This window comes from Podarcis melisellensis, assembly GCF_964234715.1.
Source record: "Podarcis melisellensis genome assembly, chromosome: 11".
NCBI classification, from domain to species: domain Eukaryota; kingdom Metazoa; phylum Chordata; class Lepidosauria; order Squamata; family Lacertidae; genus Podarcis; species Podarcis melisellensis.
The window spans coordinates 1,394,521-1,414,882 of record NC_138543.1 but is presented as its reverse complement, the minus strand read 5'-3'; the positions used below and the strand labels follow the sequence as shown (position 1 = coordinate 1,414,882).

The 20,362-nt window shown below is 41.3% G+C and overlaps 1 protein-coding gene across 7 annotated transcripts in view; it reads right to left on the bottom strand.

Annotated features, from left to right (window-relative positions):
• MAMDC2 (MAM domain containing 2) overlaps positions 1–20,362 on the bottom strand; it is an 85,874-nt gene that overhangs the window by 52,036 nt on the left and 13,476 nt on the right. For 6 of the 7 annotated variants that reach the window (XM_081930574.1, XM_081930579.1, XM_081930580.1 and 3 more), the window contains 3 exons: positions 7,611–7,882; positions 5,590–5,674; positions 4,180–4,317 (listed from right to left, as the gene is read on the bottom strand). In XM_081930574.1, the coding sequence (XP_081786700.1) occupies positions 4,180–4,317; positions 5,590–5,674; positions 7,611–7,882 (495 nt within the window). The remainder of the gene's footprint in view (positions 1–4,179; positions 4,318–5,589; positions 5,675–7,610; positions 7,883–20,362) is intronic. The other variant, XM_081930577.1, reaches the window with a different exon arrangement.

The window sequence follows — 20,362 nt, the reverse complement described above, 5'->3', positions numbered from 1 at the left end:
TGCACCAGGAAGTGATCTGACCATGGCACTTCTTTCGTTTCGCTTTTACTTAGTGTCAGATCACCAACATCCATAAAGGTAAACACCAGGTCCCAGGCATGTCCGCGGCTATGGGTTGGGCCAGACTTATTCAGGGACAGCCCCATGGAGGCCATGCTTTCCACGAAGTCCCGAGCGGCCCCTTGTAAGGTCGTGTCGGCATGGATGTTAAAGTTCCCTAGGACAACCAAACTAGGTGTCTCCAGGAGAACATCTGCCATGACCTGAAGCAGCTCGGGCAGGAAATCCTTGGTGCAGCGGGGAGGTCAGTACACCAGAAGGAATCCTGTACTGCCCCTATTGCCCAACTTCCAGAACATGCACTCAGAGAACTGGGTCTTCCCAATAGGACGCCTGGTGCCAACTAATGACTTCCTAAAAATCACTGCAACCCCCCTCCCTGCCCACAAGGCCTGGGTTGCTGTGCGCAAGAGAAACCTGGTGGACAAGCGGCGGCAAGGACAGGCCCATCTGCTTCATCCAACCAAGCCTCTGTTACACATGCCAGGTCAAGTCCTCCATCCATGATCAAGTCATGGATGGCAGTGGTCTTATGAATCATTGACCTGGCATTGCACAGCAGCACCTTCAGGTCATGTGGGTATCCCTTGCTGATTCTAGTATCCATCCGGTCAGGACCAGACCCGGAGGCAGGGATAGTCCTCAGACAACGACTAAACCTGCCTCCTCTGTAATGACATGGTCTGGTCTTAGCGTAACTCCTCCTCCTACCCGTGATCACTGAGATCGGTTGTCCCAGTGCATCCCCCCCGTGGAACATGCCCCAGCCATTTTGTGGGCTGGGGCCCACTCCCCGGCAGCCCTGACCCCTCCCCTTAAGAACAAAATAAAACCTTTAAAAAACAAACAAAAAACAAACAATAGAACAATAAAACAATACAAACAATTATATGAAAAACATAAAAAACTTAAAATTTAAAATTCAGTTGTCATTACTTGTTAATTTTTTTAAAAAATCATGCTTTTTTTGTTTGTTCAGGGTATATCTCAACTATGCAGGAAAAGAAAAATGCAGAAAGAATCATCCTAACATAAGGTTGCATATATTATTTGCGTCTGCCAAATAAAGTTCTGCAAACGTAGCTGTGGAACTCCCTTTTGTCATCAAAAGATCACATGAAAAAGCAGAATTTGCTGAATGAGCAAAAGTAGCCTCTGGAGTTGACATCTGCTCTAGTTTTAGAGCAAAATGCATCTGCTGCACTCAGTCTTTCCAGTGAACAAATATAATACTTTGTGGTTTAACATCTCTGAAGAAGCCTCTAATTTGCCGTCTCATCCCTAGATTGTGAAACAGAGGAAACAAACTTCACAGGCAATATAAACTTTTGTAGGAGAAAAGATGACATGGCCCTCACTTTCTTTTTTGTGAATGTATTTCTTATTAGGGCTACAACATGCCAGCATAACAGAGGAGGGAGGGACCCCGAGGCTCATCTAGTCCAACTCCCTGCAATGCAGGCATCTCAACACGGCTCTCTTTATTTAGCAGATGCATTATTTGTCACCAAAAATATATTCTATTTTCTTCTCAGCATGGCAGAAGGTGGCAAATTAATAAATACAATTCTCTGAATGTTTAAAGAGGCCAGAAATTCTACTTCTGGTCAAGTTGCTTCAATTTAAAATGTTTATCTTTTAGTAAAAGAAAAGGAAGAATATTCTTCTTTCACTATTTATTTTGATGTGTTTCAGGCTTTATTGCAAAGCTCAGAGTGGTGGCAATTTGTTTTATTTTACCCTTAGGGCACATGAAGGGAGCTTCATGAGTAAGCCTAGATTTAAAGGAGTTTCATCTCACAGACATTTAGACTGCTTTCCTAGATAGCAAATGTGTATGTACGTGTAATAATAATAATAATAATAATAATAATAATAATAATTTATACTCTGCCCATCTGGTTGGGTTCCCCAGCCACTCTGGGCGGCATCCAACAAAATATTAAAAATATATTAAATACAATAAAACATCAAACATTAAAAACATCCCTAAACAGAGCTGCCTTCAGATGTCTTCTAAAAGTCAGGTAGTTGTTTATTTCCTTGACATTTGATGGGAGGGCGTTCCACAGGGCAGGCGCCACCACCGAAAAGGTCCTCTGCCTGGTTCCCTGTAACCTCACTTCTCACAATGAGGGAACCACCAGAAGGCCCTCGGAACTGGATCTCAGTGTCAGGGCTGAACGATGGGGGTGGAGACGCTCCTTCAGGTATACTGGGTCTTTGAGGCCGTTTAGGGATTTCAAGGTCAGAACCAACACTTTGAATTGTGCTCAGAAACATACTGGAAGCCAATGTAGGTGTTTCAGGACTGGTGTTATGTGGTCTCGGCAGCCGCTCCCAGTCACCAGTCTAGCTGCCGCATTCTGGATTAGTTGTAGTTTCCGGGTCACCTTCAAAGTTAGTCCCACATAGAGAGCATTGCAGTAGTCCAATGGGAGGTAACTACAGCATGCACCACTCTGGCAAGACAGTCTGCAGGCAGGGAGGGTCTCAGCCTGTGGACCAGATGGAGCTGGTAGATTTCTGCTCGCATCCCAGGGCAAAGTTTGCAACCTGGAGCGGCTACTTCCGGGTTACCGGCGCTCATAACCCACAGCATGCGCAACCAGAGGTGTTCGCAACCAGAGGTACCATTGTATTGTGGTTCTGTTTGTGTGGACAAATTCTCTCAGACCCATTTAATCCCAATGCAAATAGCAGTTTCTGGGAACAATGATGGTCAGGACTTCAGCAGGAAAGGGGTTAAATTTCCTGTCCCTACCAGGTATGATAACAACAATTATCACACAGCGCAGCTGGTGTACATTAAATGCAAATGCATTTAACATTATGTCTAATTTGCCTTTCAGAATGGGAATATGCATCCCAATAAAAATCTGTATCTACATCTCACTGAAAGTAAAGGGCAACATCTGCTTTTGGATTTTTATTTATTATTTATTGAATTAGTATTTATTAAATGTGCTCAGGGCAACTCAAAGCAACTTACAACTAACAACAGTAAATCCCACATGATACATTAAAACCAAGAGGACATCCTGAGGCATCTCTTAGTTGTGTCTGTAGTGCCTAAAAGCAGAAGATCCAACCTGCCCCAGAGAGTTTGCGTGGTTATTCAATACTATGGCCCAGAAAAGCCGAAGTCTCCACAGAAATGAAGAACAGGTTTACATATTCTTTCTATTCATGTTTCTTTACACAGTATGTTACAGTTAACACTTTCTCAATGGTGTGGTTCATGGAATAGAGTTTCTTTATAGTAACAAGTAATGACCAAGGTACAAATGGATTCACATATTTGGTCAGCCTAGGAATTGGCAGTGGGTCTCCAGGGCCTCTTCCAATTGTACTTGAAGATGCTGGGGTTGAACCTAGGACCTTCTGCCAACATCTCCAGGTGTTGTTGGACTATGACTCCCATCATCCCTAACCATTGGCCATGCTGAGTGGGCCTGCTGGGGACTGTGGTCCAACAACATCTGAAGGGTAACACACTGGCTTCCTGTGCTCTACTACAAAGCCTCAGCTTCCTTAAAAAACAGGAGAATCAAGAATTAGCAAAGTTCTAATTAATTAGCAGTGCTAATTAATAATTAGTCTGGACTATATGCACAGTTGACAACATTCCAGAGAAATTGTTTTTGGAAAAATGCCTAGATAAGTCACAGTATCTGAATTTATTCAATGGGAATACAATTAAAAACCTATCAGCCCTTGAAAAAAAACAAGCCTGAAAACATTTAGTGAAGATGTAGGTCACAATTTACTTGGAAAATAGTCAAGAGCAGAGTTGCACTAATGTATGTCATATATGTAAGTATTTTAGGGAGCAGACTTTCATGAAAAACTGTTAACAGATGTTTCCCCCAGAAAAAGTGTTAACAGATTTTCCCCCAGAGGAATGCCCTCTTTATATAAGAAATGCCATTAACTTATTTAGTCTGCATATTCCCCTCCCTTCCCTCTTTCTTCCAGTGTACTTTCTAAAGCTGTATGCTATTTTAAAAAAAATCAATTGTGCTCTTATATTCCCATGAGAACAAGGACCCTCATATAGATGAAACAAGAAATGAAAACACTTTTCCAGTGAACAAGCAAATGATCTTTCTTGCTTACCAAACTCATCATCAAGAGTGTGATCTCTTGGAAGGATGGATGGTGAATTTCCAACATTTCCTCCACCAACAAACCAGTTTACATTGGGGTTCCAGCGATTCATAAAACCACACAGATGGTTTTCTTCAAAATTACATTCTGCAGTTGCAAAGCATACAATGAAACTCTGAGAGCATGGTGCACAACCGTTCATTGCACAATATCCCTAAACATCTGGTGCATTAGTGGTAACCAGCACAGTCCTTTAATAATTTTTTTAAAAGTATGTTTCTTATTTTATTCACAAAGATATACAAATGTTGAGCCATACTCTCCTCCCACCTGTTACCATCATCACCCACTCATTAAACTTTCAACCAAACTGTTAATATGTGGCTGGTTTCTTTCTTTCCAGTGCTACAGGAGTTGTTGTTTGAAAAATTCAAATGCACCATTGATAGCCAATTTTCACTTAATAGCAGCAATGGCTGGAAGCAAATCTATACATTCACATTTCCATAAACTTTGGTGTTTATTATTTTGCTTTCAAAACAAAGTATTTAACAGTTTTGTACAATGCCTCATTATTATACTCACTATTACAAAGGGCTACCTGAGGTTCAAACCACACAGGGAATCAGAGGCAGATTTGGGATATGAAACCAAATTTCCCAAATCCCACATGCAGGCCCATGTCAGCAGGGGGGAAAGGTAGCCAGGTACACTTGCTCCAGGCCTCAGAGGCCAGGGGCCCCCACCAGGGACCGGCTGCTTTTTAGTTTGAGTTTATAACTTTATTCTAACAAGAGTCCCATCAAGGGCCTCAGACAAGCTCTGCCCATGGTTCAAGATTCTCAGCAAGAAAGAATGGCAAAAGTAACACTCATCTCCAAATCTGCTATTATAGTAAATTGGATCAGTGCCTCCAAACTTGACGGCTTATCTCAATTGATAAATACCGTATGTGATAAAAGAAGGAGAAGGAGCCCCCCCCCGTTCTGTTGCAGTTCGATACCCCCACAAAAACATCACCAGACCTCGCAAGCAACTACAGATATGTGTGAATCATTTCGTCTCTCTCTATTAAGTTTTTTGCCACTGCCATAAATGTTTTGCATCCTCATTTGTTGCATGACAACACCATGAAGTTGCTCTGCAGTAATTGTTACATCCCAGATATTTTGCTGCAGCAACTTTGTACTGGTGCAACATTCCCTAGACAGGTGAGAGTAATTAGGCTGCTGTTCAGTTTAAGATAAATAAAATGTTAGTTACAATACTTTGACTTTATTCTGGAAATAATAAATTCCTACTAAAACAATCTGAAGGAAGATGTTAATGTGATACCAATGTGAGTTAATGTTCCCAGTTTCACAGTTAAACACCAAATTTTCATTTTAACTAGAGCCGATTATTACAAGAGTCACCTACCTATACAGTAGCCAGTAGTTATCTTAATTTCAAAAATTGCTATGCTGGCAAAAATATCTCTTCCCAAGATGCCTTCTAGAACAATCTACAAAATAAGACAAAAACAGGAATTTAGTGCTAATATTTTTCATAACATTTATTAAAATTAAGGAAGCAGCAGAGATCTCAGTTTTGGAATTAAGACTCTACAATGACTCTTTTCCTTGCAAGACTCTATTGAAGAACAGTCTAGAGTGGCTGGGGAAACCCAACCAGATGGGCAGAGTATAAATAATAAAATTAGTATTAATTATTATTAACAAAGGGCAATGCCTAACACCTTCAGCTAGTACAGTCCCTGAATATCTGTTCAGAGATTACATGTATATAAAAGAGAGAAATACTGTATTTTTCGCTCTATAACACGCACCCGACCATAACACACATGTAGTTTTTAGAGGAGGAAAACAAAAAAAATATTCTAAATGAAACAGTGGATGTATGATTTTTGTGGTTCATGCTGTGGCCACAGACATGTGATCTGACAGTGAGTTTGGGGATCCATGCTTTGTAACCACGTTTTTGCACCACTGCGGCCCCAGGCAACAGCGGGTGCGTGATTTTTTTGGTGCAAGATGTAGCCATGGACATGCTATGTGATCTGATGGTGAATTTGGGGTGACCCAGTGCAAAAATCCTGAGGATCCATGTGGATCCGTGCTTTGTAACCACGTTTTAAGTGGGGAGGGAAGGAAAAGCACTCAAGGGACAAGGAGCACGCGTGGAGTGGGTGGAGAAGGATGCTGCTAATAATGAAGAAGAGGGGTATAAGGGGAGAAAGCTCTTCTCCTCTCCCACTTTGCTCCTTTAAAGCAAGCAGGCTCTGCTTTTCTCCCTCCTCCCCGCTCATCCCCGGCTTAGCGAGCTGAAAAACTTTGCTGCTATGTAGCGAGCTGAGTGGGGAGGAGAGAGGGACAGAGAGCCTGCTTGCTTTAAAGGAACCAACTGGACAGGAGCCGCTTACACTCATGTAAGCGGCTCCTCCCCTCTCCCGCTTTGCTCCTTTAAAGAAGCAGGCTCTCTGTCCCTCTCTCCTCCCCACTCAGCTGCTCTTCTCCCGCTTTGCTGTTTCAAAGCGAGCCACGGAGGAGGGAAGGAAGGGGAACCATGGATCCTCTGCTCATGACTGCAGCAGATCCCCCCCGCCACCCGTAGGTGAAAATCTGCATTTTCACAATCTCATTTTGCATATAAATGAAGTCAGTCACAGTGGTGTAGCGCGGGGGGGGGGGCTGACAGGGAGCTGTGGCCCTGGGAACATGTTTTTGAGGGGGCACAACCAGGCACCCCTACAACAAGCTGCGCACAAAGGAACCACGGAGACAGCTTCCTTGTGCGATGGCCCAGGGCCACCAGGGCAGAGAGAAGGAAAGTCGGTGGCAACTTTGCCACCCCATCCTCGGATGCTGCTGAGGCAGCTCTCTCGCTCCTGCCCACAGCTCCACTCCCAGGTCTTGGCCCAGAAGCACAGCGAGCGAGCTCCATGCCCCTCCGTGCCCTGCATGCCCACCCCTGGGTAGCGGTAGCATGCGCTCTGCCGCTGGTCAGAGGTCAAAATGGGAAGGAATCCTGTTTGTATTCCAACAAAAAAGCTTTGATTTTTCCAATATGATTACCTTGGTAGCTCCTGCAACAGTTGTCTTCCTCAGAAAATATAAAATAATAATAATAGTAGTAGTAATAGTAGTAATAGTAGTAGTAATAATAATAATAATAATAATAATAATAATAATAATAATAATAATACAAATCCTGTAGCTCTTTTCAGGTGTACATTGAGATACAATGAATGCACAAGAGTAGACCCCTCTCTTACACAGGGTAGCATTTGCCACTCCCCTCACCCACAGAGGTCAACTACAACCTCTGCAGGAAATCCCCACAGCTCTACTGCTGCCTTGAGGGCACAGCCTCCCCACCCCCATATCTGTTCAATGTATATGCATGTAGACTATATTCAAGCATACAAATGTTATACTTACTTTGTATTTGTCTGTACTGTTTCGTATATCTAGACTAGCTATGAGCCAGCTCTCGGAGCGTTCAGTGGTTGTCCAAAGCAAATGGTCAAAACTTTCACCTTCCACCCTTAGGTACAGGTTTAAGGCAGTAGGATCTACTGGTAACTCTGAAGATGCTGCAATCTGATATATCAGTCTAAGACAGCTCCACTCTTCGCTATATAGGTCAGGACTAAGGAGTACAGCTGTGTCACCATTTGTTCCCTGTGAGGTGTCCACAGAAATATAATGACCTAGAAATGCAGAAACAAAATTCAGTTGTAACAGAGAAACTATATGCGGCATCCATAATTAAATTAAATCGATGGTGTTTCCTGCTTGGCAGGGGGTTGGACTCGATGGCCCTTGTGGTCTCTTCCAACTCTATGATTCTATGATTCTATGAAATTAGAAAATACGCTGAATTCCCCATCCCTAAAAAAAAAAGACACACAAACACTAAAGTGTAAAAAGTATCACTCAGCATAAAAGTATCACTCAGCATAGAACACAAATATGTATTTGAGGTCCAGTTCTGAAGGCCTCCTGCATTTCTTTCACTGCAAGAAGTAAAGTTACAGGGAACCAGGCAAGGGGCTTCTCAGCAGTGGCACCCGCCCTGTGAAATGCCCTCCCACCAAATGTCAAGGAGATAACGATACAATTTTTAGAAGACATCTGAAGACAGCCCTGTATAGGGAAGTATTTAATGTTTGATGTTTTACTATGGTTTTATGTGTTGGAAGCCACCCAGAGTGTTGGGAAAAATGCAGCCAAATGGGTGGGGTATAATAATAATAATAATAATAATAATATAATAATAATAATAATAATAATAATAATAATAATTTCCCAGCAATTTGTGTGCCTTTATAAACAATCTAGGGGAACATGTACATGTTTATGACTATACTAAGCATGTTTCAAAGCTGTGAGCTCCACTGAGGTTACTAGAACTTGCTTGTCGGCAAATAGGCTCAAGACTGCACTGCATGAGTAACAGCTGAAGCAGTCCAAGACGAAAGGGAGGCTGGCATCATGTCACCTGATAGATAAAACTATAAATCTATAATGATTACTTCACACAACGTGCTCTCTTTCCAACACAACTAGGGCACTGTGTCGCTGTGGAGAGTGGACGTCCTATCCCAAAGAACAGCACGCTCTGTCCTTTGCTGCCCAGAGGCTCTCTCAGGACAATTGCCAGCTAGCAGTGAAGTTGGAGAGCTTCCCTCCAGACCTGAATCAGAGAGCCAAAGGAAAACAAAGCATCCAGGAATCCACACAATCATTCTAATCCCTAGATTTCAGTTTGATCAATCTCAAAATACATCTGAAAGTGCAGCCCTCTCTACACTATTGGGCTGGTGGAGGGAAATCTTCCCCAGTGTTGCTACAAACCATGTTTTGGGCCCAATCCTGTGGCTGTGCCATTACACGGAAACCTTTTTCATTGGCAGCCTCCACATAAGGACTGAAACACTTCCATCAGTCTTTATTCCCATAGCTTTATTAAACACACTTCCAAGGAAGTTGATAACTGCAGGCACACTTAACTTAGGTATATAATCTCCATTTAAAATCAATTGAATTTTATTTCCTCAGAGTGAAAATTCAGGGCCTAAAAGGTAAAAACAAATGCCAAGAGATACTGTATTTTAATTCCTAAATAGAATTTTAAAAGGTCATTCTGATTGATTTCTGCTTGCAGTAATCAGTTAACATTCAAATTAAAACAAAGTATTCCAAAATAATCTTGCTTTTACCCAAGATCAACATATTATTATCAAAGTAGCGTACACTTCGAAATCCATACTGCAATTGTAGGTTAGAATTTTGGCTTTAAACATATGAGAAAGCTTTTCTGTAGATGCAAACCATGACATTTTACATTTTTGGTACATTCACAACAGCACCACAGTCAGAATTATATCTTAAGTGGCACCCTCAGGGTTTAAATGGTTTGTTCATTCTAAGCAGCATAGCATTTTCTCTGTCTCAAACAGCCACTTGTTTAAAATTGTGTCCTCTGGGGTCTCCTATCTAAATGTCAATGCCACTATAGAATTTGTTGTTCCCCTCCTCAAAATACAGCAAGAATGTGTTTGTTCTCAATTGAATGTGACATTTAATCAGAACCAAGCGATATCATCTGTCTGGCAAACCGGAAATGCAGATGAAGTCTCTGCACTACAGTTATGTTAGCTCCGTAAAGCAATTTTGTCACTGCATGCAATTCCCTTTACTCTTTCATATTTATTAACCTAAAGACTGGGAGATAAAAGTGGAGAGCTACAAAAGCTAAGTCATTATTGTGCATCACCGAGTTAAGTGGATTTGCTAAATGTTGTTCAACTAACAGCACCACCCTTGCTGATGAGCTCCCTCTGGCTCTGGGTCCTGCTGGGGTGGGTCTTGAGCCCTGACCCTGATCCCATCACCATCTCCCTCGCCCCTTCACCAGCCTCTCCTTCTCTCCCTCTCTTTTTGTATAACATTCTTACTAATTTTCACAAAAGCATAAAATAAAACATTTTAAACAACTATATATACAATCCATATTGAATCCACTGTGTGGGATTACTTGAATCCCCTGAATTTTCTCCACCCCCTCCCTTGGTTCCTTTATAATATTTTCATTCACGTATATCAATAAAATCTTTATCTCTGAATACTTCCAATTTTTGTACATTGTCTATAATATGACAAGTGTTTTTTTAAAAAAATCCTGCTAAATAATTAACTTGCATACATTTCTTTTGTAAATATACAATAAATATTTCCCAGTTTTAAAATATTTGTTATCATCTTGATTTCTAGGTTTCCCAGTTAATTTAGCCATTTCAGCATACTCCATTAACTTAATTTGCCAATCTTCCTTAGTGGAGACTTCTTCTTCTTTCCAATGTTGGGCTAGCAATATCTAGGCAGCCATTGTTGCATACATAAACAAATTCTTATATTCTTTAGGTAGAACCATTCTTGTAATAAAAAAGCTTCTGGTTTTTTAACAAAGGTTATTCTTAACTTTTTTTTTTCAATTCATTATATATTATTTCCCAGTACTTTTAATAACCTTACATTGCCACCACACATGATGAAACATACCTTCTATTTCTTTACATTTCCAACACTTATTTTCTCTTGTTTTATACATTTTTGCCAATTGAACCGGTGTTAAATACCACCTATAGATCATTTTCATATAATTCTCTTGAAGTAAGATACAGGCCATAAATTTTAGATCATTCTTCCACAGTCTTTCCCAATCTGTTATCTGAATATTATGTCCTACATCTTTTGCCCACTTTATCATAACACACTTGACCTCTTCATCCTTAGCTTCCCATTCTAACAGCAAGTTATACATTTTTAATAGTAATTTAGGACCACTTTCAGTTATTTCTCTCTGAAAATTTGAAATTTCATAAGTAAATCATTTCTTTTTATCACTTTTAAATATTTAATTTAACTGGAAATATTGTAACCAATCAGTAAACTTTCCTTTTACTTCTTGAAAATCCTTCAATTTTAATTGGTAATCTGTCTCTGTTAACAGCTCTCTCTAAATTGGTACCTCGGGTTAGATACGCTTCAGGTTACAGACTCCGTTAACCCAGAAATAGTACCTTGGGTTGAGAACTTTGCTTCAGGATGAGAAGAGAAATCATGCTCTGGTGGCGCGGTGGCAGCAGGAGGCCCCACTAGCTAAAGTGGTGCTTCAGGTTAAGAACAGTTTCAGTTTAAGAACAGACCTCCAGAACAAATTAAGTTCTTAACCCGAGGTACCACTGTATATGTTGCCCAATTAGATTTCATATTTAATTTTTTCACAGATAATTGCTTCCAGTGGGGAAAGCCACCATGGTGTTTTTTGTTCTAACAAATCCTTTTATTTCTCCAAGACTTTAAAAATTGCATTTCTTATTGTGTGGTTGTGGAAGCTTTTATGTGCTTTTGCCTTCTGATACCACAAATACACCTGCCTGCAACCTCTCCTTATCCACCCCCAGCTTGTTCTGGTGTGTCCCAGTCACGGCAGCACCCCTCGCCAGGATCCTCTTCCTCCTCCCCACTGTCCTGCCAGCTCATGACGCTGCTTTCTGAAACTCATCCTGGTCTCCTTTAAACACCACTGCAACCATGATCAATGGTGAGGGGGGCAGTGCTTTGCCAATCTGCTCTTTGAGCACTTCCCCCTCTACTTCAAACAGCTCACCTTGGCCTCCTGCCACCCATACCGCTTGCTTACCTGCCTGCTGGGCTATCATCACACTAGGGTTGCCATGGCTGCCTCTTGGTGGCCATGGGAACTGCAACATGACAGCCACATTACCATTTTATTATATTGTTAGCAATTTTTCCAAAAAACTTTCCCTACATGATGCATTCTCAATATGATGAAACTTAATGGCTGCGTTTGCACAAAATACTGAACTATGAACAAGTCTCCATAAGTCGATCATAGAATTGTAGAGTTGGAAGAAACCCAAAGGATCCATGCCAGATAGCCATCCAACCTCTGCTTAAAAACCTCCAAGGAAGGAGAGTTTGCAACCCCTTGAGGGAGTTCGTTTCTCTGTCAAACAGCTCTTACTCTCAGAAAATTTTTGCTGATGTTTAGTCAGAATCTCATTTCTTGTAACTTGAAGCCAATGACTTGAATGCTACACTCCAGAGCAGGAGCAAACAAGCTTGTTCCATCTTCCATGTGATAGCCTTTGAGATAGTGGAAGATGCCTATCATGTCTCCTCTCAGTCTCCTCTTTTCCAGGCTAGGCATACCCAACTTCTTCCACCATTTCTTACTAGGCCTGATTTTCATACCCTTGATCATCTTGGCCCCCCTCCTCTGCACACATTCCAGCTTCTCAACATCCTTCTTAAATTGCGGTGCCCAGAACTGGACACAGTATTCCAGGTGTGGTCTGAGCAAGACAGAATAGAGTGGGACTATTACTTCCTTTAATCTGGATGCTAGACTTCTGTTGATGCAGCCTAGAATAGCATTAGCTTTTTTTGCTGCTGGAGCACATTGTTGACTCATGTTAAGCTTGAGGTCCACCAAGACCCCTAGATCCTTTTCACGTGTACTTCTAGTAAGCCAGTTGTCCCCCATCTTATACTTGTGCATCTGGTTCTTCCTGCCTAAGTGCAGAACCTTACATTTGTCCCTATTGAAATTCATTTTGTTAGCTTGGGCCCAGTTCTCTAATCTTTTAATGTCATTTTTAATTCTGATCTAATGATTATTCAGTATGCATAAATGGGGTAACTATTGTTTTCAACAAACAATGGTTAAGTACAATGAGCCAGCTTTGTCATTAATACCTTGAAGGTTGCTTCAATGAGCTCAATACAATATGGACAAAGCAGCTATTTCAAAACTATTAGGTCCTACTGCTGTTGCTTTTTATAAAGGCACACACACAAGAGAACATGTAGGGCACACATTCTTCCCCCCCTCCTCCTTTTTTTAAAGCTAACCTTGGTGTTTTCAAAATCCAATACTCAAGTTTTCATGGAACATCATAAAGATTTGGATGCTAACAAAAAAGATTCAACAAAATGAACATGTTCATTACCGAATCATACCATCCAACAAAACCTATAACAATAACAAAAGCAAAATTCTTGGGTATAGTGAAACATATTTTATCAGCACTGTGATGGATTTTGATTAAAGAAAATAAAGTCAGAAAACTAGAGTTCAATGAACAATATAAAGGGGGGAAATGGAACTCTGTTTTTAATTTTTTGGTGGTTATAAAAAAGAGTACAAATCATTTGGGAAAAACTGAGATTGCTTGCAAACTCCTACTGGTGTAGACAGTTGAAACTATAACCACAGACACGCTCCAGTTTTCTTGCTGTCTGAAAGGAGAAGCTGTATTCTTAAGCCAAAAGCGTTGCCGCTAACAAATTAAAAAGCAGAGGGATGGACGGAGGATGGGGAGAAAGATTTGTTGCTGAAACCAGCTTTGAAATTAATAGGGCTCTCTCACCAATCTGATTTCTTTATATGCAAGCAGCTGCCCATTTCTCCTCTCAGCCACATGAGCCCTTTTCATCACAAATACTTAAACACAAATACAACTGCAGCACTCTTGTGATCACCGTAGATGAATCAGCTGCCACACATTTTCATATGCAGTCTAGTTTGCCAGTTCTGCATACAATTATGCACCATGACTTTATGCATTTGAACACTCTGCTTATAATAAACACTTGTCCCAGGCTAAAATAAGATGTACTGGTTTAAGTGTATTTAAGTGTACTTAAATTACTGGATGCAGCCAAGAATAAGTTGTCAATTATTTTAAAAAGTTTTAACTAGACTACTACTAAACTTTCCCCCCAGTCATTCAGTTAGATTCACTAAAGATGCAATTAATGTTATTTCCCCCTATTTATTAAATTTGTATAGTGCCCTTCAATGTGATCATCGATCACAGGGCAGTTTACAATATAAAAACACAAAAATATATAACAAAGTAACAAACAAAACAATACTTCCTGCCCAGTATAAAGGCCATAGATTGCTTCATTAGCCAAAAGCCTGGCACCTGGATCTGTACCAAAGGCGAGGTGAGTCTCCCTAGGGAGAGCATTCCACAAGGGGGGACACCGCAGAAATGGCCCCTTCTCATGTTGCTGTCCTCCAGACCTTTTGCAGAGGAGGCACAAGAAGAAGGGCCTCGGATGATTGCAGGGTCCGGGTAGGTTCACATGGGGAGAGGCATCCTTGAGGTATTGCAGTCCTGAGCCATTTAAGGCTTTAAAGGCCTTTGAAGTCAGTGAAGTCAGGCCAGGATTGGCATTACATGCTCAAACTACTGTACTGTATCTTGGCCCAGTGAGAAACTTACTAGCACTTAATAAGTCCATTTAATGCATTAAAGTAGCATCCTCTATCTACTTTGTGGAAGATGACAGTATTTTTCTGCTTATTGAATAAAGGAAAAAATAAAATATCCTTTCAGCAGCACCTGAATTGTGGGTGAGGAATTAGAACATAGATTACCGGTAATAGGTACTGCTCCAGCGGGAAGGTAAACGGTGTTTCCGTGCGCTGCTCTGGTGTTGGCGTTCTGTTGCGCCAGAAGTGACTTAGTCATGCTGGCCACATTACCTGGAAAAACTGTCTGCAGAGCAGACAAATGCCGGCTCCCTCGGCCTGTAAAGCGAGATGAGTACCACAACCCTAGAGCCGTTCGCAACTGGACTTAACTGTCAGGGGTCCCTTTACCTTTACAGCTGGTATCTTCTTTGAACAGAACTTCTACCATCTATAAGTAATGGGTGAAATTCAAGTAACTCTTACTCAGAGTAGACCTATTGAAATTAATGGAACTAACAGTGCTGTTCATTAATTTTCAGTGGGTCTACTTGGAGTCAAACCTAGTTTGACCACACAATACCTTGTATTTCTAATATCTAATAGGATTAACTTAAGCTATATCTTGTTTATTTGTACACAAGTTTTTTTTTTTATCTGTATCTGTATCTGAAGAAGTGTGCATGCACACGAAAGCTTATACCAGAACAACCTTAGTTGGTCTATAAGGTGCTACTGATAATTTTTTATTTTTATTTCCATTTTTTATAGAGTGTGCAGAAGATGTAATTGTCATCCAATTGCATGTCAGGGTATTGTGTATTATCCTACCCGGCTTTTTGTTTCGTTTTGTGGTGTTTTCTTTCTTTGCAGATGTTATTTAGGAGGAATTCAACATCATCTCTTTCAATCATTGTGTCAGGACTAGCTTTTCTGTTTCCCATAGGGAACAACCCCTTCATGGATCACTGCCTTGCCGTGGCGAAGGGGCTTGAAGAACTCAGAGAAGCTATGAACTATGCCGAGCAGGGCACCCAAGATGAACAGGTCATAGTGGAGAGTTTTGACCAAACGTGATCCACCTGGAGGAGGAACCGGCAAGCCACTCCAGTATCCCTGCCAAGAAAACTCCATGGACAAAGACAACAGGCATATAAAAGTTATGACGCTGGAAGATGAGCCCCTCAGGTCGGAAGGCGTCCAACATGCTACTGGGGAAGAGCGGAGGGCAAGTACAAGTAGATCCAGAGCTGATGAAGCGGCTGGGCCAAAGCCGAAAGGACGCTCAGTTGCGGATATGCCTGGAAGCGAAAGGAAAGTCCAATGCTGTAAAGAAAAATATTGCATAGGAACCTGGAATGTAAGAACCATGAACCTGGGTAAGTTGGATGTGGTCAAAAATGAGATGGCAAGAATAAATATTGACATCCTGGGCATCAGTGAACTAAAATGGACGGGAATGGGTGAATTCAGTTCGGATGACCATCATATCTACTACTGTGGGCAAGAAACCCGTAAAAGAAATGGAGTGGCCCTCATAGTCAACAAAAGAGTGGCGAAGGCTGTACTGGGATGCAATCTCAAAAATGATAGAATGATCTCGATACGAATCCAAGGCAGACCTTTTAACATCACAGTAATCCAAGTTTATGCACCAACTACTGGTGCTGAAGAAACTGAAATTGACCAATTCTATGAAGACTTACAACACCTTATAGAAGTGACACCAAAGAAGGATGTTCTTCTCATCATAGGGGATTGGAATGCTAAAGTAGGGAGTCAAGAGATAAAAGGAACAACTGGCAAGTTTGGCCTTGGAGATCAAAACGAAGCAGGGCAAAGGCTAATAGAGCTCTGTCAAGAGAACAAGCTGGTCATCACAAACACGCTTTTCCAACAACACAAGAGACGACTCTACACATGGACATCACCAGATGGGCAGCATCGAAATCAGATTGATTATATTCTCTGCAGCCAAAGATGGAGAAGCTCTATACAGTCAGCAAAAACAAGACCTGGAGCTGACTGTGGCTCAGATCACCAGCTTCTTATAGCAAAATTCAAGCTTAAACTGAAGAAAGTAGGAAAAACCACTGGGCCGGTAAGATACAATCTAAGTCAAATCCCTTATGAATACACAGTGGAAGTGAGGAACAGGTTTAAGGATTTAGATTTGCTGGACAGAGTGCCTGAAGAACTATGGATGGAGGCTCGTAACATTATACAGGAGGCAGCAACGAAAACCATCCCAATGAAAAGGAAATGCAAGAAAGCAAAGTGGCTGTCCAATGAGGCCTTACAAATAGCGGGGGAGAGAAGGCAAGCAAAATGCGAGGGAGATAGCGAAAGACACAGGAAATTGAATGCAGATTTCCAAAGAATAGCAAGGAGAGACAAGAAGACCTTCTTAAACGAGCAATGCAAAGAAATAGAGGAAAGCAATAGAATGGGAAGAACCAGAGATCTGTTCAAGAAAATTGGAGATATGAAAGGAACATTTCGTACAAAGATTTCCATAATAAAGGACAAAAGTGGAAAGGACCTAACAGAAGCAGAAGACATCAAGAAGAGGTGGCAAGAATACACAGAGGAATTATACCAGAAAGAAATGGATGTCCCGTATACCCCAGGTAGTGTGGTTGCTGACCTTGAGCCAGACATCCTGGAAAGTGAAGTCAAATGGGCCTTAGAAAGCACTGCAAATAACAAGGCCAGTGGAAGTGATGGTATCCCAGCTGAACTATTTAAAATTTTAAAAGACGATGCTGTTAAGGTGCTACACTCAATATGCCAGCAAGTTTGGAAAACTCAGCAGTGGCCAGAAGATTGGAGAAGATCAGTCTACATCCCAATCCCAAAGAAGGGAAGTGCCAAAGAATGCTCCAACTACCGCACAATTGCACTCATTTCACACGCTAGCAAGGTTATGCTTAAAATTCTACAAGGTAGGCTCAAGCAGTATGTGGACCGAGAACTCCCAGAAGTGCAAGCTGGATTTAGAAGAGGCAGAGGAACCAGAGACCAAATTGCAAACATGCGCTGGATTATGGAGAAAGCTAGAGAGTTCCAGAAAGACATCTACTTCTGCTTCATTGACTATGCAAAAGCCTTTGACTGTGTCGAGCACGGCAACCTATGGCAAGTTCTTAAAGAAATGGGAGTGCCAGATCACCTCATCTGTCTCCTGAGAAATCTCTATGTGGGACAAGAAGCTACAGTTAGGACTGGATATGGAACAACTGATTGGTTCAAAATTGGGAAAGGAGTACGACAAGGCTGTATTTTGTCTCCCTGCTTATTTAACTTATATGCAGAATTCATCATGCGAAAGGCTGGGCTGGATGAATCCCTAGCCGGAATTAAGATTGCCGGAAGAAATATCAACAACCTCAGATATGCAGATGACACAACCTTGATGGCAGAAAGTGAGGAGGAATTAAAGAACCTTTTAATGAGGGTGAAAGAGGAGAGTGCAAAATATGGTCTGAAGCTCAACATAAAAAAAACGAAGATCATGGCCACTGGTCCCATCACCTCCTGGCAAATAGAAGGGGAAGAAATGGAGGTAGTGAGAGATTTTACTTTCTTGGGCTCAATGATCACTGCAGATGGTGACAGCAGCCACGAAATTAAAAGACGCCTGCTTCTTGGGAGAAGGGCAATGACAGGCCTAGACAGCATATTGAGAAGTAGAGACATCACCTTGCCAACAAAGGTTCGTATAGTTAAAGCTATGGTTTTCCCAGTAGTGATGTATGGAAGTGAGAGCTGGACCATAAAGAAGGCTGATCGCCGAAGAATTGATGCTTTTGAATTATGGTGCTGGAGGAGACTCTTGAGAGTCCCATGGACTGCAAGAAGATCAAACCTCTCCATACTGAAGGAAATCAACCCTGAGTGCTCACTGGAAGGACAGATTGTGAAGCTGAGGCTCCAGTACTTTGGCCACCTCATGAGAAGAGAAGACTCCCTGGAGAAGACCCTGATGTTGGGAAAGATGGAGGGCACAAGGAGAAGGGGGCGACAGAGGATGAGATGGCTGGATAGTGTTTTCGAGGTTACCAGCATGAGTTTGACCAAACTGCGGGAGGCAGTGGAGGACAGAGGTGCCTGGCGTTCTCTGGTCCATGGGGTCACGAAGAGTCGGACACGACTAATCGACTAAACAACAACAACATAGGGAACAATGGCCCTGCACACTATTTAGGGGGTTCCACTAGACCCCTTAAGAGCTAATTTGGGGGGCATGCAGGGAGGAAGGGAGAAGCCCCATTGTACAAATGGAAGTCCTTGCACAGGCCTTCTGCTGACATGTACAGTTTCTGGGTCTTTTGAATGCATCTGCCCATTGGTTTTGAAACTGTGGTCCAGGGTACCCTGGATGCCTTGGCAGCTATTCAGAGGCACATGAATTGATATGGACAAGGTTTATGGGAGGCAACATGTTTGAAGACCACAGCATTAGACATTCTGTTCATTCTCCAAAGCAGATGGTGTGTAAAAACATAAATAAGGGGATAGCAATAAAAGAAAGTTTTGACAATGGTGCTTCATTTTCTGTTATTTTTACCACCATGCACTAAGACCTCTTCATGCCTTCATGACCATATAAGACAGCTGTAGTGAAAAGCCCTTTTTAAAATAGAAGGTAGAATCATAACAATCCTGACTTAACACTTAGTTTAAAATAAGCACTAAAGTAGCTATATTTAGGGAACAATCTGTTACTGATTTTAAAAAAAATACTCTGATGTTTCCATTCAATTGCATAAATACACTTATGAAAAATAATGAACCTGCAAAATATATATGGGAACAAATTCCTAAACTCCCATTAACATTACTATGACCTGACATGTGTTATTTGTAATCCACATAACTTAAAATAAATCATATAACTAACCTAAGTGCATTCATATAAATAAGACTAAGCTGGTTTATATTAAAGTGTACCAGTTCAAGTGAAAAATTCATGTAACCATAATTTTCACATAATCACAAAGAACATTTTTACCATTTTATAATTAACACAGCACTTTAAATGTACAGAGTGCTTACTAACCCAGATGCTATTCATCTCCATTATAACCTTGTGGAGGCAATAATAAGGGCCCAAATCCATGTGGCATTAGACACATTGTCTTCGAGGTCCTTTTACAAACTCCCAGTCCAGAGGGCCAGATTTGAAAAGTTTTTGATATTAGGAATCTATGCACCAAATGAGGGGAAATCAGAATTTTATAAGAAGCTGCATGAGATAATGCTGGACTATCTGAACTATGACAACATCATTATGATGGGAGATATGAATGGGGTGGCATCAACCAACATGGATAAGTCACATAGCCAAAACGTGACAAAAGATGGCAGACTACCTAAAACATTTTTTGAACTGACTGACAATATGGACTTGATTGACATTTGGAGGACAAAGAACCCCCTGGGAAGAGAAGGAACATTCTTTTCTGAAGCCCAATTGACATGGACAAGAATCGACCAAATATGGATAACTAGAGGTCTGGCACCTAAGACAAGAAAAGTGAAAATCTGCCCAAAGACCTCCTCCGACCATAATGCCGTAAAGATGGATATGAGACTAACTCCAACCGGCTCCTTCAGACGGAAGATGAATGACAATTTGTTTAGAGATCAGGAGATTACTAAAAAGGCCCAAAAAGTTTTGAAGGACTATTTTGAGATAAACTTGAACACTACGGTGGAAAAAAGAATCATCTGGGACGCAAGTAAAGCGGTTATGAGGGGATTTCTGATACAACAGAACACCATAAAGAAAAGAGCACAGAATGAGAAAAAAGACAAGATCCTGGAGAAAATTAAAGAATGTGAGAAGAAGTTAAGATCGAGACCGAAGTCAAAGGAGATTTTGAGAGAAATT